Source organism: Pelodiscus sinensis, chromosome 1 (assembly GCF_049634645.1).
Source record: "Pelodiscus sinensis isolate JC-2024 chromosome 1, ASM4963464v1, whole genome shotgun sequence".
NCBI classification, from domain to species: domain Eukaryota; kingdom Metazoa; phylum Chordata; order Testudines; family Trionychidae; genus Pelodiscus; species Pelodiscus sinensis.
The window spans coordinates 49,324,356-49,341,236 of record NC_134711.1 but is presented as its reverse complement, the minus strand read 5'-3'; the positions used below and the strand labels follow the sequence as shown (position 1 = coordinate 49,341,236).

Below are 16,881 nucleotides of genomic sequence, written 5' to 3'. Positions count from 1 at the left end.
ATCAATTGTCCTAGAGGGCATATTATACTCCAAATGTTAAATTTCAGTCCACCATCTTAAAATACTGTGAACACTTAAACATTTGTTGCTACAATTTTTTTCCTTCCACCTCCATAGTGGGGTGACACTCACTGTCTGAGGAACCCAGAAAGTAGGTTTCTTATTATATATATTGAATTCACAAACAAATGTTCTCTTTGGATCATAATATCCTTGCAATTTTTTAAAATGGAAAGCTATGACTATGACTTCATATTATAAAGTCTTAATTAGTATAATTTTAATTCAATTAATTTGAATATTTAAAAATGAAATGCAGCAATAGAGCTTTTTTTTTTTCATACCTCACTGAAGAGCATGTGTCGGGTACCTTTTCAATGCAAGGTTCATGTTCACAAATCAGCTATTCAGGCCCATTTATTCTACTAAATTTATGGGTTTACAATTTCAAATGATAAAATAATGTAGTGAAATGTAAGATCATCTGAATTGATTCTGCATTTATATTTCAGAAAATGCATTTTCAGGATCAACATGGAAGTAACAGCATTTGAAAGCAAACCTATGGGCTTATCTGCACAGTGGCCTCATGCACACTATAAGGGTGTGATTCCTAAAGTGCACTAAGGTGCTGCACATTAATTGATCCATGTAGTCCTTGCTGGTATGCACTAAAAGTTCCTTATAGAACTTTACAGTAGCGCTGTACTTGTTAAAGCACACTAGGGAACCTTTCGTGTGCACCAGCAAGGACTATATATACCTGTAGAATGCATTATCCCACTGTGCAGACAAGCCCATTGTAGTATACTTTTGTGGGTTTGTCTATACTACCATTAGGCCTAGTCTACACTAACCCCCACCATCAACCTAATTGTCACTTCAGCTACACAAACAGCATACCTGAAGTCAAGCTACTTACCATGGCATCCTGCATGTGGTCTAGGGCAGGCGCGAGAAATCAACAGCTGGTGGACTAATCACTGTGGCATCAATCCCTGGCGTAATGGAAGTAGGACCATGCACTCTTGCAGATGGCTGCGAGGTGGGATGGTCCCTGAGCCTGGGCTCCTGCCTGAGCCCAGAAATTTGCACAGCAATGAAATAGCCCCACAGTCTGAGCCCTGAAAACGTGAATCAGCTGATTTGGGCATCTGCAGGTTCTTAACTGCAGTGCAGACTCCTCTTATCTTTCCAGCTAAAAGAGGTTTGATTGGTTTCCTGAAGTAGAGTGGTTAAAAATGACCAATTCCAGGAAACATATAAATCCTGTAGTCTCTTGTATGGCAATACACAGAAGTATTACAAGACCACTAGACCAACTGTCTCCATCTCTTAACATTGCTTATTGCTCCTCCCACTTTCTCAGTTCTGATGATAGCTATGAATACTGGCTTAGCAAAAGCTTGAGAAGGCAACAAAATATATGTCCCTGACCTAATCATCAAGAGGTTCTGTGAGCACTGTGGTGGCCCCCCACTCCTCTTCCATAGAAAGTTTGACACACAATGTCAACACCATGATCAATTTCCCATATGTATCAAGATAAGCAGTATTAGTGACCAGGCAGCACTTTGGGTTAGATCTCAAACACCAGCTCACACGAGAGGATGATCTAGCCTTTCACATGACTACTATTTCTTGAGACTTGACTGTAAACAAAGCTGCACAGCAACTTGGCATCCCTTGAAAATAAAAGTTACTAATCAGTTGCTTCTGCAAGGGAATTCAGCGATGTGGTTTTAGGTTTTTAAGTTGCTGATGAAAGGAAGGATGTGCAACTACTATTGTACCCCTCAAGTTTTTAACCAAGGTAATAATGGAAACAGTAGCACTCCTTTTTTTTCTTCTTTTTTTTTAACCTGTGGAAAATAAGAGTCAGAAACCCTTCAAAAAGAAAAAAAAGTTTTATTTATAAAATGTAACGTGCAACATCCACTCACCAGCATTGGAGCCCGTCAAGTTGTAACGAACATTTAGCTTTTTGATGATATTTTCATGGATCTGGTACCAGTCACTCTCTGTGTTGCACCTATGAAAATGGTAACACACTTAAATCTCACAGTTGTCAGACTCACTGTAACACACTTCACTGGCCTCTCCATGTAAATCCTCTTTGGTTCATTAACTAGCAGCTTGAGATTTAGCTAAATTAATAGGTCATATTGTTGGCACAAGGTGGGTTTTGGCACGATTGCCGGTGAAAGAGCTTGCCACAACTGGAGCAGTACCATGGCTGCACTCTCAGACACTGGTGGTGGATGTCACCAGAGGAATGCTCACTTTGCACAGGAAGATGTAAGGGGACGGGTGTTCTTGACAACACTCAGTAATGCAGCTTCTGCTGTGTTAATCTTTTCTTCAGCTCTAAATTACAGTGAAACCTAACTAATGTGACCATTCAAGAGCTCAACAGAAACAGAGCATCTAATAGAGGTGGTGTTTAATTGAAGGGCTAAGAAAATTATGTTCTTGGTCTCACAAGGATAGGAGTGTGCCTATAGTAGAAAGCCATTTGAAGAAATTAAACCACACTGTAGGTGCAAAAGCATCTTGCCACAACTTGAAAATACAGCACTTTCAGTTGCTTTCATTAAATGTGTTTGAATTCCATGATCTGCCATGATTTAACAAATGTTCTGCAGAACTTTTTCTTGTCATTAGACTAAAATTAGTCTTAGTATCAAATGTGTCCAGTTTTATCTGAAATATTAACGCCATATTTATTTATTTTTACCAACCACAGACTTTGATAGTGGAATTCAACTGACCAACAAATACCTTTAACAGAGTGGTATCCAACAGAGAGCACTTTAATTTAGAGTGACAGAAACTTCAAGTAAAATAAAAGTCAGCCACCTGTCCACCATCATACTAAATTGCTGTCAGAAGCACGGCTTCCAGCAGTTCTAATTCAGCACAGTGGGGGAACATGAGAAAGGTGAAGGGCTGCTTTTTAAAGACTGAAGTGCCTTTAAGACTCAAGTACTAAACCTCACTGAAACAGGAATCCCATAAGTGTCTGACCAATGTATCTCTGTTTTTACTCTTAGAATAGATCACTCCACAAAATATCTCTTAACTTTCTGAGCCCAAGATCAGCAGAGAATTCTGTGTTTTGTGTCACTGATGGACAAAATCTCATATGCTATTTAACAAATCCATGTATTTAAAATAATTCGATTTTGAATCAGATGTTTTCATTTTCCAGGGTACGTCTAGACTACATTCCTCTTTCGACAGAGGGATGTAAATTAGACACTTCGAAATTGCAAATGAAGCCGGGATTTCAGTTTCCAGTGCTTCTTTTGCATAATCGCGTCATGGCGCTCTTTCAAAAAAGCGCTATTTCAAAAGTGAAAACACTGTCTAGATGTGGTTCTTTCGAAAGTAGAAGTCTTTTTCAAAAGATCCTGTAAACCACAGGATCTTTCGAAAAAGGCTTCTATTTTCGAAAGAACCATGTCTAGACTGCGGTTTCACTTTCGAAATAGCGCTTTTGCAAAAGAGCGCCATAACACGAATAAGCAAATGAAGTGCGGGAAATTCAAATCCCAGCTTCATTTGCAATTTCAAAGTGTCTAATTTACATCCCTCTGTCGAAAGAGGAATGTAGTTTAGACACACCCTGGACAGTCCCCTGCAATTATGACGTTGCTGATATTTCACATTTTTTGCTGTTGCAGTTTTTTAATTGTTTTGCACCATTATAAAAAAAGATTGCCCTGCTTACTTCTTTCTGGAGTAATTAAATACTTTTGGCAGATGTTTGGGAAATACAACAAGGAGCTTCAACCCTCCTCCCCCCCCAAAAAAACCCACCACCACCCAAACATTGTTATAAAAGGCAAGCAGAGAAATTACTATAATTAAGATTCTTTAAACATTTCCATTCTAACTCCCCATTTTTGGTGGCTTTTAATACTTTCTGAACCTTACTCCTCTCCAGGTCCAGTCTTTCAGGATTATTCTCTGCTAAAAGGAAAATTATTTTGGAAACTTGGAGCAAAACCAACTCTGCTATTTTTGAAGCATGATTAGAGTGAAAGAAAATACACATTCATGATTATGAAATCTCCACTCTGGCACCAAAAATCTACGGACAGAGAGTGGAAACTTGACAGAGAGAGGAAACGTGTAAGAATCCCAGCTATAAACAGATGAAAAAAAATTACTCTCCAGGGGTACGTCTACACTAGCTCGTTAGTTCGAGCTAGGTAGGGTAATTAGGGCAAGCAGAAGCCCTAATTTAAATATCCTGGGAGTACATTCCACGAGGAGTAATGGTAGTTTGAATTAGGATCTTTAATTCGAACTACCGACTCTGTGCCGCGTGTAGCCGCGGGCACGGAGTTCGGACTAAGGGGGATTTAAAAATGGCGGCGCCCGGTAAGATGCAAATGAAGCCCGGGATATTTAAATCCCGGGCTTCATTTGCAATTCTGCTTGCCCTAATTACCCTACCTAGCTCGAACTAACAAGCTAGTGTAGACGTACCCCAGGAAAGCAAAGTATATTTTTCAGGGAGCTCTTCCAAATGCTCAACTAAAGGCGATCATGCTATAAATGAATCCCTAGCCTCACCGCACAGGGAAATCTTGAGTGATGGTGTGAAGTGAATTGGTCACTGTTTCTTGTAAAATAGCACACTGAAGAAAGTTACACAGGCCTTGAGCCTGCAAATATACAGGACTGTTTGCATGAGTATCTGCATGATCAAAGCCTAGAGTTCAATGCTCCGGCTAAGCTGCCTAGCAGCACAGATGATTAATCAGCCCCCCCCCCCCCCCCCTGCAGTCAGTCAGATACATGCACAGAGCCCTGAGCCACTAACTGGGAGAGGCTGATTAAACACCTGTGATGCTGTGCTGCCCTGCAGCTTAGAGGTATATGAAAGAGTTATGATATCCTATTGTATGATTTAATAATTGTATCCAATCAGGACCTGATTTAAGTAGCACACTCACACATTTCCTGACTTCTGAATGTTTAATTGTGCAATTTTAACGTCATATTTTCATTTTTTAAAAGAACAATCCTGAAGAGCTGACGAACATTTTTCAAACTGCCACTAAAGATGGTGAAAACTTATTTTTTTATGAAAATCTTTTCCTATTTTTTTATCAGCTCGAAAACAATGTTTTATAGTGTGAGGAAGGGGCAAGGATTAGAATGGAAATGTGTAAACAACCTTAAATCTTAAACAACCTTAAAGGTCTAAAGCCATTTACTTACACTAATTAAAAGCCACTTCTTCTTGGCAGAGAATGATGTAAATGTACTCCAAATCTTAAATATTAAAAAAAAATACACCACCACCACAAAAACAACAATCTCTTACATGTATACTTTTAAGATAAGGTCATCCTTTGCATCTCCTGCCAATAGATCTGCAATGCTGAGGACTGCACAGCCAAAGGGCCGTCGGTATTGTACGTTACAAGCATTTTTCTTTTCTCCAGCTCCCATTCGGCCTGTCAAATGTAACACAAACATGATTCATAATTCACTAAAATGCCTCTTTCTAAAACTACTGAAAAGGAGGGAGAGACCAGGGCAACTGATACCTGTAGATAATGTAATTATTTGTATGAGATTATGGCAGGTGTAGTGGTTACAAATCTCAACCATCTTTCCATATTTTTTGCTTAAATTAGAAAAATCATCAGGAGAAAATATGGAAAATACATTACACATATAGTGTATTTGTAAGGTCCAAAAATGAAGGAATACTGGTTACCTTCTCCTGACCTCCCCTATCATACATTTCTTGTTTCCATAACCAGTCAGTACATTCCACTGGGCAATTGTGCACGCAGACAGGTGCTGTCTCCACAAGGGGCAATATAGTAGCATGGGGATAAGTGGACTAATGCAACAGCAGCTATTAAAGATTAAAAAAAGAACAGAGAACAAAAAGAAGAGGAAAGATGCTGGAGCATAAGAAAGCAAATAAGGATAAAGAAACAAACAAACAAACAAACAAACAAGCAAAAGGAAGTAGAGACTGGAACCAGATCTTTTTCCAACATTATTTCCCTTTTGATTCATAAGCAATAGCCCGCACAAATGAAAAAGCAATAGCACAACATGCAGTTGCATGTCCTGCACAAAAATAGTGGGAAAACCCTTCCTTTCAACTATTTTGTGCAATGACAGCTGTGCACCTTTTCTACCAGATGCATATGCATTTAATGCTAATTTTGGATGGAAAAGCACCTGGCCATAACTCTTTTAGGAAAATGCCTCCCCATAACATTTCCCTAAAGGTACATCTACAAAGGACCCTAAAACTTGAAATAAGATACCAATTTGCACTACACAAATTGCGTATCTTATTTTAAATCTATTTCATAATAGGCTATTTTGAAATTGGACGCGTCTACACAGAGCCAAATTTCTAAATAATGCGCTATTTTGAGCCATCCCTTAACCCTTGTAAAATGAGGTTTACCAGGATGGAGAAATACTGTGCCTGTTATTTCAAAATATTTTTCAAAATAACGGGCAGCTTGTGTAGATGCAGGGTAGCTATTTTGGGATACCTCTGGTATCCCAAAATAGCTATGAAGTGTAGACGTACCCTAAGAGAGTAATCTTTCATTTTCATCAAGTACATTGCTCAAACCTTACTTAATCTCAAATATTTTTGTGAATGTCCTTGGTCTTTCAACAGGTTTTTTTCAGAATCCCACATCAGTGCTATGTTTATGCAGTGAGAAATAGCAAACTATTAGTGACTCTGCAGTGTTTCTTATTCTTTCTCTCTCTTTGGAATAAAAAGACGCTGGGTTCCCTGCCAAGGGCCTTTAAAAACTGCACTAGTCTTTCAGAGGGTCTGACTGAGGAGCTATGAAACAGCCAGAACCTATTTCAACTTTACAGAATCAGAAGACATAGAAGCTTTGAATCAATGCAACTCAAATAGCATATGCAGTGACCAGCATGTCAAGATTCATAGACATAATTTCTGGAATCTTAAACAGATCTTAATGCAAAAACTTAAAGGTTTTTTTCTTTCGCTAAAGAAAAATAGAAAACAAAGAGAATTAGCTTTCTTCTTCCACTTCCCCTCCCACTGTCACTCCTGAAACACTGCTGACATGATGGCAGGTTCTTATTTGCAATCTTGATTGTTAATATTTTAGAAAAACAGGAAGTAAGAAGGAGCCTATACAGTGCCCTTCTTTTAAAGGTTTAGCTTACCAATTTGGATGATTGGCTCAAAAGTTAATATTATATACCATTTTCTGCTCATAACTGCTTAACCCTCAATTTCCTATAGCATACTCATTAAATGAATATGTCTCCCAGCTTTGACGCACCCAAAACCACATACAAAGGAAAAAGAGTACAGAGAAAACATCTGACACACATTTCTTATTCTGTATTACATTGTCCAAATCCAGCATGCAGTACAGACTGGTATTTCAACAAATATAAAATGTTCTTCAAAAAATCAGGAAGAAATGAAGGTACACTTAGTGTTGGACAATCACATTAACTAACCCATTATTTTACAGATGACAATGCATATCTCAAAGAAGAGAAACACTCAGGAACAGAGATCAAAATTCTGTCTAATTGGTTAACTGGTTAAAGAGGGAAAACAAGTGGGGGAAGGGAGGGTGCTCCAGCCCAGTCGGGCTGGAGTGTCCCTGCTTGTGGTGCTCCTGGGCCGGGCCTGCCGCCGACAGGGGCTGCTCCAGCTGAGTAGGAGTGCCCCACTCTCAGGGTAGACACTGTAGGGCTGGAACAACACCTTGTCTGTAATAGGTGGGGAGCTCTCCAGCCCCCACCAGTTAACCTGAATTGGTGAGCCTCCACCCTTAATGGTTAACCATTCACATCCCTACTCAGGAATAGTATGAATATTATCTGAGTTAACTCAATATACCCAAAGTCAATTTCTTAGAGAAACAGATTAAATAAAGTACATACACTTCATTTCTACAGAGCTTAGGCATTATCTTTGCAGGAAAACAGATTTGTTCATATCATATGTTAACATTTTCTTACGAAGGAAAAACATCTCCTCCATTGCAGTTTCTTTTCCCTTATCCCACAGAAAGGACACTGAATTTATCCTCAGTCCATTTATACTAATTAGATCTGCTAAAATTCCAGATAAGCAGTGCAACCTGCTTGAAATTACTCTGTGGGATAAGAATGGGTTTTTAAAACTTATTCATTATGCTAAGACAGTTCATATGCTATTTATGCACATTCTTTTTGGTAGTAATGAGAATAGCACCTTGTATCATTATGAGGTCCTCTGTCCTTACAGGATTATAAACTTAGGGTATGTCTACACTACAGTGCTATTTCAAATTAACTTAATTCAAAATAGTTAATTCGAATTAAGCTAATTCGAAATAACGCATCTATACATAAAAATAGCATTATTTTTCGAAATAGCATTTTGCTATTTCGAAATAGCGCATCCACACTGAGTGGACCCTGAACCGAAGTTAAGGCTGGCTGGAACCAGTGCCGGCAGGGCATCAGGTTAGGACTTAGTGTGTGAGGCTGCTGCCTGAGGCTAACTGAGCTTTGTGCTTAAAGAGACCCTACCTCCACCCTGGACAGACAGGTCTCAGGGTTCCCTGCTTGTTGTCTACATCGATGAGGGACAGCAAAGCAGTCCTGTCTTGGAGTGCCCTGAGTGCACGAACTCAGGACACCACAGCACTCAGCCACATGGAGCCAGAGCTGCCCCTGGGCATCCTGGTGCATCTCATGAGGTCGTTGCCATCAGCCTGACTGCACTTGCTGCAGGCTGCCATCCAGGGGTTTATTGGGGGGCTGTCAGGATCAAGGAGGCCCTGAGGGAGAGCGTCCACCCCTCAGAGCCCTCAGAGCCTTCCCGGTCCTCCCCACTGGGGGCTCGTGCCCCATTCCTTCCTCACGTCCTTCCACTTACCCCTCCCAAACCCCGCTTCCTGATGTCAAACAAAAGACATGTATGTTCAAAAATACAAACTGGGTTTATTTAACTAAACTGGAGGGGAGGGGGGAAATGAACCTCTAGGGAGACTGGGAAAAGAAGGTGGGAGAGGGGAAGAAAGAGGGTGGAAGAGAGGAGGGGGAAACCTGGGAGGAGGGAGCTGGAAGGAGGAAGCAAGGGGAAGAAGGGGGAGGGGAAGCTCAGGGTCTCGCCAGAGCAACTTGACTTTCATGCTAACCTGCTCCTGGGTTCGCATGTGGCCTTTGGTGGTCAGGCTGGCAGCTATTCTGTCATAGATGGCCACATTCCTCCGTCTAGTGCAGAGATCATGGACATTGGGGGCATCCCCCCCAGACCTGAATAAGGTCCATGATCTCCACGCTGGACCAGGAAGATGCCCACCTTCTCCAGCCCCTGTAAGGCTCCTGGGAGCTGGCAGACTGCTCCTGGGAAGCAGTGGAGGGCCGGCTACCAGTGGCTTGCTGGCTCATGTTTTGGGGCCCTGTTAGCCACTGCTAGCTCTGGGCTGGCAGGCTTGGAGCTGGCACAGGTACTGTGGCCAGGGTCTACCCCTTTAATGGCTCCGGGGCTGGGGGAGAGGAGAGTAAGTTTTCCTGTTTGTGCCCAGAGTGGCCACCAGGGCTCCCTGGGAAGGGCTGGAAGCCCCCTAATTCGAATTAAGTGTCTACACAGCACTTAATTCGAAATAGCTATTTTGAATTTGGCGTTACTCCTCGTAGAATGAGGTTTACCAAATTCAAAATAAGGGCTCCACTATTTCGAATTTAATTTGAAATAGCGGTTTGCATGTATAGACACTATTAAAGTTAATTCGAAATAAGGGCTGTTATTTTGAATTAACTTTGAAGTGTAGACATACCCTCAGCTTCTTAAAATGTTTAAAATATTAGCAGAGAGCAATGCTGGGAAATTCTAGGCACACAATATTTACTATTATGCAACAGAATGTAATCACATTATTTTCAAAATTTACTCAGACACGTATCCAGTGAATGCAACAAATCCCATAAGCAAATCTCCTTTATTTACTGCCCGATGCCTTTCAAACATACAGTTTATGCTGGCAAGCTGTCATACATACCTATGCGGATAATGTGCACAGTGATATAGATGTCCTTCCTGAGTTCACTGCTACTCAAATCCTGCAGAGAATCAGAGTCTCATTATTTTGACCCACAATTAAAATAGGACATTTAAAGATCTTAATACATTACTGTATGAGCAAATAGCAGTGATAAATGAACATGGGGTGTGCATTTTTAACACAGGATTCGTTACAATCCAGTATAGAAAAATTACATCCTTGAACACTTAAAATTTGTGGCCAGGTGTAAGGGCAACTTGTGTCCTAAAATGCTGTGGAACAGACTGTGCCCTGCTGCGGCAAGGTTGCAGAGAGGCAGGATGGAAGGAGATCCACCATGCACAGACATGTGATTGCAGTTCCTACACTTTTTAAAGCATAAGGATTGCTGTTTCCAAGCAACCCCTGGCTGCAGGAGAGATAAGTAGGAGGACAGGCTGGCCAGCCCTGCAGGGAGGCATATGCTGTACCTGTGCATGGGGAAAGTGCCAGAAACTAGGCATAATTCTTTCTGTTGTTCCCCTTAGAGAAGTGTACATCTGCAAGACCTTTAGTATTGGTCTGAACCTCAATGACACACCAGAATCTTCAAATCAATAACCAATAAAACAGCTCCGACGGAGCACTTACACAATAGTTAATTTACTCCATCTTTTCTTTAAAATATTCAGTACAACTGCATGAAAAGAGCATAAAGAATGTGTAAAGCTCACCACAAAGAGAGAACAATGTCTTTCTGGCTTCTCTGGACATTTTGGCAAACCATTCCTGTTCAGCCTTAAAAAAAACCTCTCACTGTAAGGAAATAAATAGAGTATGCTGAGTAATGTTAAGGCAAAAGAGGCTTCATTCTAATTTTGTTTTCAATCCGATTTTGTTTCAATCTCCCTCAAAATATAGAAGAATGCAATTTCTAAGAACTTGAGAACAAAAAAAGCACTCAGAATGTTGATGTATTGGCTTGATGTAATTACAACAAATCTGAGATGAAATAAAATTATTGGTTGGGCTTGGATTTTGTAAAATTCACTTTCTGGGAAATGATGTAGATGCATGGAAATATGAAAACTATAAAATCTGTGAAATGTTGGACATTGTTAAAGGAGGCATGTGATATATTGGTAAGGGATCTAGCTGTATGGGTATTGGCAAAATGGCACAAATGGACATTCAGTCAGTGTCTTTCTCACAGATCAATAAAATTGTCAGAGGAAAAGGTAGTAAATAAAATGATGTTGATGCTATTTGTCCATACTATTAAATTTTCTTTTCCACCCTCCCAAATGTAGTTAGACTGGATGGATTTTAGTACAGGCTAAACCTGTGTAATCTGACATCCTCGGGACCTGACCGGTTCTGAACCAGAGAATTTTCCAGACCACTAGAGATCAATATTGTCTAGCAGCATTACCAACACTTCCACTACTTACAGGGATGTTAGAGGACAGTCAGGGTAAATTAGAGCTAAATAATAGCACAGAACATTGAGTGCCAGGATTTGTGGCTATAAACAAACTTTATGGGACCACGGGAAACTTGGCCACACCTAAGAAAAATGGATATCTGGCTAACTATAATCATTCCAGATGGATGTTTCCAGATCAGAGACTTATGGACTAGAGAGGTTCAACCTGTAGACTATGGAATAAGAGTCTTTTAGATGCAGTCAGAAGAGCATTATTTCTAGAATTCTACCTTAAAATCAATGTTTGCTATTGTAGAAAAAATATATAAAAAAAAGAATTCGGTAAATTTAAGACTGCTTCTGCTAATGCAGAGGGAAAGAAATGATTATTTTAGTGCCACTAAGGGGGCAGGACCCATGAAAAAGGGAGAAAGAATATTTGTCACATTAAGGAAAAACTCTCAGGCAGGCCTTCTTCTGGAAAAGCTTATGCAAATGAAGCATGGCGTGGAATATTGCCACGCTTCATTTGCATAATTAATTAGTAGCTGCTTTTGCGCAAGAGGCTTTTGCGCAAAAAGGAGCTGTGTAGACGGCTCCTTTTTACGCAAAACCTCCCTCTTGCACAAGAGCCATTCTTCCCCAAAAAATGAGCTCCTCTACACAGCACCTTTTTGCGTAAAAGCCTCATGCGCAAAAGGGGCTGCTAATTAATTATGCAAAGGAAGCACAGTGATATTCCACGCCGTGCTTCATTTGCATAAGCTTTTCTGGAAGAAGGGTACACTGTAACCGTAGCCTAAACATAATGGGAGTTGGATCAGGTATGAAATGAATAATTAGTGGATGGAAGAAGTTTACAAGAAAGTCAGAACCTTCCATGCTTTGGATTAGTTCAGATGGGAAGGGTCACACTCATATTTCTAAAGGGTGGGGGCAACAGGGTCACAAATAGCATGAGTGCAGAATATACTTTTCTTCTTTGCTGCCTCCCTATCCAAGCAGCTGACTGGATAGCCTGAAGTCATAAAATAAATTACCAAGAAATCATCCAGCCAATTCACTTCTAACTACAGGTTTCTCAGCTGTTTTGATCTCTTCTGCCTATAGCTGAGGCCAAACACTTTTTGCAATTTTTTTAAACCAATATATACCTTTTTAAAACAGCAACTGAGATATTGATAGGAATACGCCAGACAAGATACAAAACCCTGATGGCTACTTAAAACCTTTAGTGTGCTAACATTCCCCATTCACAAAATCTGAGGAATCAACCATTAATCAAAATCATGTTTAACCTGAGCTACATTTGGAGATTGATTTAGTTTGTACAAGTCAGCCAGTTCTCAGGTACTTAACGTTTTTTATAGGAGTAGTTCACTTTAAATAACCTTTCCCATTTATAGTTTTTCAGTTTTGCATTTGATGGCAAAATAAGAGAAGGCAGAGAGAGTAAGATAGTCCAATCTTGTATATTTCATAGGCAGACACTTGGAAATGCCATTTCTCAAGCCAAACACATAGTTTAGTATATAGCTGCAGCCTAAGTCTCCATGGTAACTTTAAAATAGGGTTTTGAAAATAACATCCTTTGCAAAACCCAACTGCTTTCTGAGGCACATGGATTTAAAAGATGAAGTGTTTCTTAATTTTTTTTTTAAAAAAAAGCTTATTTTAACACAAATAAAATACACCAAAAGTGTACTGTTATGTCAGATGCTGAATCTCTGGGATTTAAATAAACTTTAAGTTTGCACTCATCATAGCAAGAATATTACTGTTTGTAATATACAGCGCTTAGGAGCCCCAATCCTGGGCTAGAACCTCTCTAGGGTAGATTCCACAGAAGCACAGAACAAAAAAGTGATTCTTACTCCCCTGCCACAGGCTACACAGCCTGTCTCAATGGGTGTGTCTAGACTACATGCCTCCTTCGACGGAGGCATGTAGATTAGCCAGATCGGAAGAGGGAAATGAAGCCGCGATTAAAATAATCGCGGCTTCATTTAAATTTAAATGGCTGCCCCGATCTGCCGATCAGCTGTTTGTCGGCAGATCGGGGGAGTCTGGACGCGATGCCCCGACAAAGAAGCCTTTCTTCATCGACACAGGTAAGCCTCGTGAAACCAGGCTTACCTGTGTCGATGAAGAAAGGCTTCTTTGTCGGGGCATCGCGTCCAGACTCCCCCGATCTGCCGACAAACAGCTGATCGGCAGATCGGGGCAGCCATTTAAATTTAAATGAAGCCGCGATTATTTTAATCGCGGCTTCATTTCCCTCTTCCGATCTGGCTAATCTACATGCCTCCGTCGAAGGAGGCATGTAGTCTAGACACACCCTATGACCTGCAACCAGCAATGACTCTGAACAGCATTAATGTAATTTTAGCCCAGACAACAAACAAGGCTGTCCTGAATTTCACCATTTTATCTCCAGTGTGTAGAACTGTCCATCAGTCATGCATATCAACAGCAGTGGATGTTTCTCTGCCTGATTTGTGCTTAAAGCGGGCAAATGGAAATGACTGTCCCAAACAAGAACAGCAGCTACCAGGAAAATGGATTTTGGCAGACTTGTGCTGTTTATAAACAATTTTCACAGGCTGGCAAATGTTGAAAGACATGTATGCCCTCCAAAACCCAGCGCCTGCTGTAACAGCTTACTGTACATTCCCATGCCAACACATCTTTCAGATGATACATTCACTCCTGCTCTATACCTACTCATATAGCCGAACAGCTTGTTATCGCTTACACACACGCTTGAAAAATTTACTCAGTACCTCTTAGCTTAAGACATAAAGCAACAAGTCAGGATAAGAATACATGGGCTGCCTGCCTACAGATTTCCAAAGACATTTAACTCACATTTGGAAGGTTGCTTGCATAAACGTAAGAGGTAGGAATTTATTTTTAGAATAAATTATTAAGTTTAGATTCTGCAGATGTCAAAGGCACTGCCCTAGGAACTTCTTACTTGCCACAGGTGTGGGGATTTTGAAACTGATTAAACACGCTCTCTGCAAGGCTAAGTGTAATTCAGGATACAATTATTAAAAGCTAGCAAGCCAGCACTGTCACCCACACAGAAATATACCCATTGTGGCAGACACTTAGTTGGTGATGCAGAGCAAGATTTCTCATATGCATTTTAAGTGTAGTATGATTTAAGGGGGGGGGAAACCCTAGAAGCAGTTTCCACAGTAAAATCTTTGTTCAGTATCTTGATATGATTTAAAAGAAAAGCAAAAGCTACATTTTTAGATGACATTAGATACACTGGCAGAGAATAAATGTGAGCAGTCAGCCTTTTAAAATGTTAGGAAATATTGATATTCAGTTATGTATAAATACAGAGGCCATGTGTGTTCATAAAACCTCATGTGGATTTCTTCATAGAAGCCAGGTTAGAAAATGAATGAGAAAAGCAAACTGCTTTACTAAAAGAAAGAAAAAATACAGAATTTTAGAGATCTAGCAGCTTGGTTTCAATCAGCCAAAACACCATACAGTTAAAGCTGGCTCTAGTGTTTTACTTCTTAGCAGCAGGTCACCAGTACAGATACATGGCAAAAATGCACAGCAATAACCCAAAGCAGGTGAATCATTTCTTTGTATTAAGCACATTTGATTTGAGTTTAGACTTATAAGCATTTTATGGGTGCTAACCTTGCCACTAAAATATGCTGTGCACATTCTAGCTCTGCTGTCTTCTGACAAGAAATACAGAAATAACGAACATCGAAGAGATTAATGTAAGCAGGTCAACAGGGGATTTTTGTATTGAAATGTCCTCTGTAATACTGAAGTGGCAACGTGCTCCAAATTTGCAGTTTACCATTTGCCTTTAAAAGGAACACTGCCACAAACTGTTCTGTTTTCATAAGTGAGTCTTATTTACTTTAATTACTACTTGTGTGTTATTAGTCTAGACAAATTGCCTTTTGTATGATTTTTAAACACAAACCCAGCTGTCTTTTTGATGGTATGCCAGCCACATGGCATGTTATTGTAGAAAAGATTACCTCATAAACTGACCAAATTCCTAAGTAGAACAAAGTTTTAGATATATTTAGATAGAGACTATGTAAATTCGGTTCAAATAAGGAAAAACAATCAACACAGTAGATAATGAGAGAAAAGTGTTAGATAATTTTATAGGTACTTTTAGAACAAAATACAGGTTTCAAGAGTTAGTTATATTTTATTACACTGACAATGTGCATATACTACAGAGCCAATCCTTTACCCATAAAATCAACTACCATATATTTAATGATGCTACACATGCAAGATGTCCTTCACCATATTATAGATGTCTGGTATAAATAGAGAGTAAGACCTCCAAAATGGAGGTCACAGGAATGGACCATTGAGAAAGACTTTCAAAAGTGCCTAAGTGTTGCAGCAGCACAAGACCAGCTGATTTTCAATTGGGAATTAAACTTCTCAGTCCATTAAGCTTTTCTCAAAAAAGCGCCTGCCAGAATATTTAGTTTAATGTAACTAACAATATAACCCAGAATCAGTAAATGGTGTGCAAGAGAAAAGAACAACTTGTGAATGTTTTGAATTAAAATTGTACCCCAACCATTGCTGTGAACCGAAGCCTGGCTATTAATCCAGAGAGGGAAATTAAGAACATATAATAAAATTCTCAAACAGACCTTCATGGACCTCTTAGTCATGGAGACTACTTGGCCACATGTGCTGGCCTGTGAGCAACAATATTTTGGTAGCATGAGCTGGGATCTTGATTTATTGAAATTAATGTTAGAGTAACAACGAGAATGATTTTGACATAAAAAATTTGCACTAATTATTTTTACTAATATTTCATGTAAAAACCATGAGTCAGAGAGATCCAGAAATAGCTTCAAAAGGCAAAACATGTTTAAGTGTATAAAAGGGAATTTATAAAGAAAAACAAATGTACAATGCTGGCTGGAGCCTTAAAATGTAAGCTTTTAATTAAACATTAGCTTGGCATTAGAAAAGAAAGATACAGTATTTTGGGTTGTGGTGTCATCAATACATAACTTTACACTGAATCCAGATTTTACAGTCTCAATTTTTCTCCCCATGCCTAACAGACACACAGGTCTCGACAGAAGCAGGTTTTCTGTGATTCAAAGGCATAGCCTTATCTTTTACCAACCCATTGGCTTTATCTGTGATACTGGATTTATTGGGTGCTCCTTGTGCCAGGAGATTGTTTTTTCTCATGCACTCAGCTAGATGACTGCAAAGTGTCCTGGTTAGCCATATCCTGGCACCCTCCCAGATACTCCAACTGCTGAAAAAGGCAGTTCATCACCTGAGCAGGGCAAATTACCATAAACATATAACGACTCTCATGTGTATCTCTCTGGGCTGACTCCTGTTTGCTTCTAGATATAACTGAAAATATCTTAATCTTCCAAG

The 16,881-nt window shown here is 39.8% G+C and overlaps 1 protein-coding gene and 1 long non-coding RNA gene across 5 annotated transcripts in view; one reads left to right on the top strand and one right to left on the bottom strand.

Annotated features, from left to right (window-relative positions):
* DOCK4 (dedicator of cytokinesis 4) overlaps positions 1-16,881 on the bottom strand; it is a 386,260-nt gene that overhangs the window by 191,810 nt on the left and 177,569 nt on the right. For all 4 annotated transcript variants that reach the window (XM_006122512.3, XM_006122513.3, XM_075929689.1 and 1 more), the window contains exons 9-12: positions 10,766-10,847; positions 10,050-10,110; positions 5,342-5,474; positions 1,944-2,032 (exon numbers count right to left, since the gene is read on the bottom strand). In XM_006122512.3, coding sequence (XP_006122574.1) covers positions 1,944-2,032; positions 5,342-5,474; positions 10,050-10,110; positions 10,766-10,847 — 365 coding nt within the window. The remainder of the gene's footprint in view (positions 1-1,943; positions 2,033-5,341; positions 5,475-10,049; positions 10,111-10,765; positions 10,848-16,881) is intronic.
* Positions 1-16,881, top strand: part of LOC142829563 (uncharacterized) — a 67,721-nt gene that overhangs the window by 40,271 nt on the left and 10,569 nt on the right. The gene's annotated exons all lie outside the window — the stretch shown is intronic.